The 2,758-nt window shown below is 47.2% G+C and overlaps 1 protein-coding gene across 1 annotated transcript in view; it reads left to right on the top strand.

The window, feature by feature from the left end:
* LOC105551205 overlaps window positions 1–1,268 on the top strand; it is a 33,027-nt gene extending 31,759 nt beyond the window's left edge. Inside the window, 2 exon segments of the mRNA XM_011996356.1 lie at window positions 868–1,008; window positions 1,011–1,268. Of these exon segments, the coding sequence (XP_011851746.1) occupies window positions 868–1,008; window positions 1,011–1,219 (350 nt within the window). The 3' untranslated portion in view covers window positions 1,220–1,268.
* The last annotated feature ends 1,490 nt before the right edge of the window (window positions 1,269–2,758 follow it).

Below are 2,758 nucleotides of genomic sequence, written 5' to 3'. Positions count from 1 at the left end.
TCTCCTGCCTCAGCCTCCCGAGTAGCTGGGATTACAGGCGCCCGCCACCATGCCCAGCTAATTTTTGTATTTTTAGTAGAGACGGGGTTTCACTGTGTTGGTCAGCTTGGTCTCGAACTCCTGACCTCAGGTGATCCACCCACCTCGGCCTCTCAAAGTGCTGGGATTACAGGCATAAGCCACTGTGCCCAGGCCAATCCCAGGTCTTCAGACAAAGTCAACTCATTGTCAACCAGAAAATGTTCAAATTCACCTATAGCCTGGAAGGCCCAGCTTCATGTTGTCCCACCTTTCTGGACCAATCCCATGTATTTCTTAAATGTATTTGATTGACGTCTCATGCCTCTCTAAAATGTATAAAACCAAGCTGCACCCCAACCACCTTGGGCACATGTTCTCAGGACCTCCTGAGGGCTGTCTCATGCGCCAGAGCCACTCATATTTGGCTCAGAATAAATCTTTTCAAATATTTTAGAGTGTGACTCTGTTGACAATATGGAGGTGCTGTAGGATGTTAGGCACATTATTACCAGCTTTGCCGTGTTTTTGAAAGTTTTTATTATGATTCTATTGCTAATAGTATGGTTTACCTCCATATAATAATACAGCAGTCCCTCCTTATCTGTTCAGAATACATTCTGAGATCCCCAGTGGATGCCTGAAATCGCTATAGTACCAAACTCTATAGATACTGGGTTTTTTTGTAGATATAGACACAGGCATATCCCTATGATAAAAGTTAATTTATAAATGAGGCACAGAAGAGATCAACAACAATAACTAATGATAAATAGAACAATTATAACAATATGCCAGCATTCCTACCCTTGTGCTTTGAGGCCATCATTAAGTCAAATAAAGCTTAAGTGAGGGAAGTGACTCCCGTAAGGGCGCAAAGCAGCGTGGCCGGGGTCCGAGCTGGGGTTCTGTCCCCGCTGGACTGGCACCCCAGCTGGACTACCCCCATGGAACTCAGCGCCAATTACCTCCGGGAGAAGCTGCAGCGGACCCGGAGGTGGAGCACGTGGAGGTGGAGGACACGACCTTCAACCGTTGCGCATGTAGCTTCCTGGTGGTGTCAGCCAAGTTCGAGGGGAAGCCGCTGCTTCAGAGGCACCGGCTGGTGAATGCGTGCCTAGCAGAAGAACTCTCGCACACCCATGCCTTTGAACAGAAAACCCTGACCCCAGAGCAGTGGGCCCGTGAGCAGCAGAAATGAGGGACTGGATCCTGCACAGTCATTAAATTATAAATCTGGACCAAAAAAACCCCCCAAAAACCTTTAAATGAGCACACACACTTCAATACCATGACAGTTGATCTGATAACTGGGCCAGCTACTAAGTGATTGATGGGCAGGTAGTGTAGACGGCATGGAGACACTGGACAAAGGGATGATTCACAACCAGCCCCAAGCAGGATGAAACAGGACAGCAAGAGATTTCATCACGGTTATCAGAACAGCGCGGGAAACTTAGGAGTTGTTTATTTCTGGAACTTTTCTTTTTTCTTTTTTTTGAGATGGAGTCTCACTCTGTTGCCCAGGCTGGAGTGCAATGGTGTGATCTTGGCTCACTGCAACCTCTGCCTCCTGGGTTCAAGCGATTCTCTTGCCTTAGCCTCCCAAGCAGTTGGTATTACAGGCACCTGCTACCACACCCAGGTATTTTTTGTATTTTTTGTAGAGATGGGGTTTCACCATGTTGGCCAGGCTGGTCTTAAACTCCTGATCTCAGGTGATCCGCCCACCTCAGCCTCCCAAAGTGCTGGGATCACAGGCATGAGCCACAGGCCAGAAGGCTGTATATTGTATTTATATGACATTCTGGAAAAGATAAAACTATAGCTATTAGGCACTGTTCTAAGTACTAGACACAGACAATACATGATGATGCTAGTCTTTGAAATAGAAAACAGGAGAAAAAGCAGGATAGCAAAGGGGGAAATGATTACTTCAGTGTTGGGTATGTTGGGTTTGAGATGTCTGAGGGAAAGCCAGTGGAAGTGTGAATGGGAGGCAGAACTCAGGAGCACTGCCAGGGCTGGAGATAGATTTGGGAATCAATAACATGTAGGTAAGAGTGGAAGCTGTGGAACAAATGAGATTCCAGAGAGAGAGGGAATGCAGAGTGTCCACTTAGTCCAGCTCCAGCCCTGAGCTGAGCCAAAGGGATGAGCAGTAATTAGCTAGGAAAGAAGGCGGAAGAGTTCATTTCAGGCAGAGGAAATAGTGATGGCAAAGAAACCTGCAGGTCCCTGGGGCCAACTGAAGAAGCACAGGATTTGTACATTTAGAAAGGAGGGCTGGGTGTGGTGGCTCACACCTCTAATCCCAGCACTTTGGGAGGCTGAGGTGGGACGACGGCTTGAGCCCAGGATTTTGAGGTCAGCCTAAGCAAAACAGAAAGACCCCCATTTCTACAAAAAATAAAATAAAAATAGCTGGGTGGCGTGTGCCTATAGTCCCAACTACTCAGGAGGCTGAGGTAGGAGGATTGATTGCTTGAACCCAAGATTTCAAAGCTGCAGTAAATTATGATTGCACTGCACTACAGCCTGGGTGACAGAGCAAGATCCTATCTTAAAAAACAAACAAACAAACAAAAAAAACGCCGGGCATGGTGGCTCACGCCTGTAAATCCCAGCACTTTGGGAGGCTGAGGCAGGCGGATCACGAGGTCAGGAGATCGAGACCATCCTGGCTAACATGGTGAAACCCCGTCTCTACTAAAAATACAAAAAAAATTAGCTGGGTGTG

Source organism: Mandrillus leucophaeus, unplaced genomic scaffold (assembly GCF_000951045.1).
Source record: "Mandrillus leucophaeus isolate KB7577 unplaced genomic scaffold, Mleu.le_1.0 Scaffold51, whole genome shotgun sequence".
Taxonomy (NCBI): Eukaryota; Metazoa; Chordata; class Mammalia; order Primates; family Cercopithecidae; genus Mandrillus; species Mandrillus leucophaeus.
Note: the sequence above shows the minus strand (reverse complement) of the source record. Positions and strands in the feature narration are given on the sequence as shown.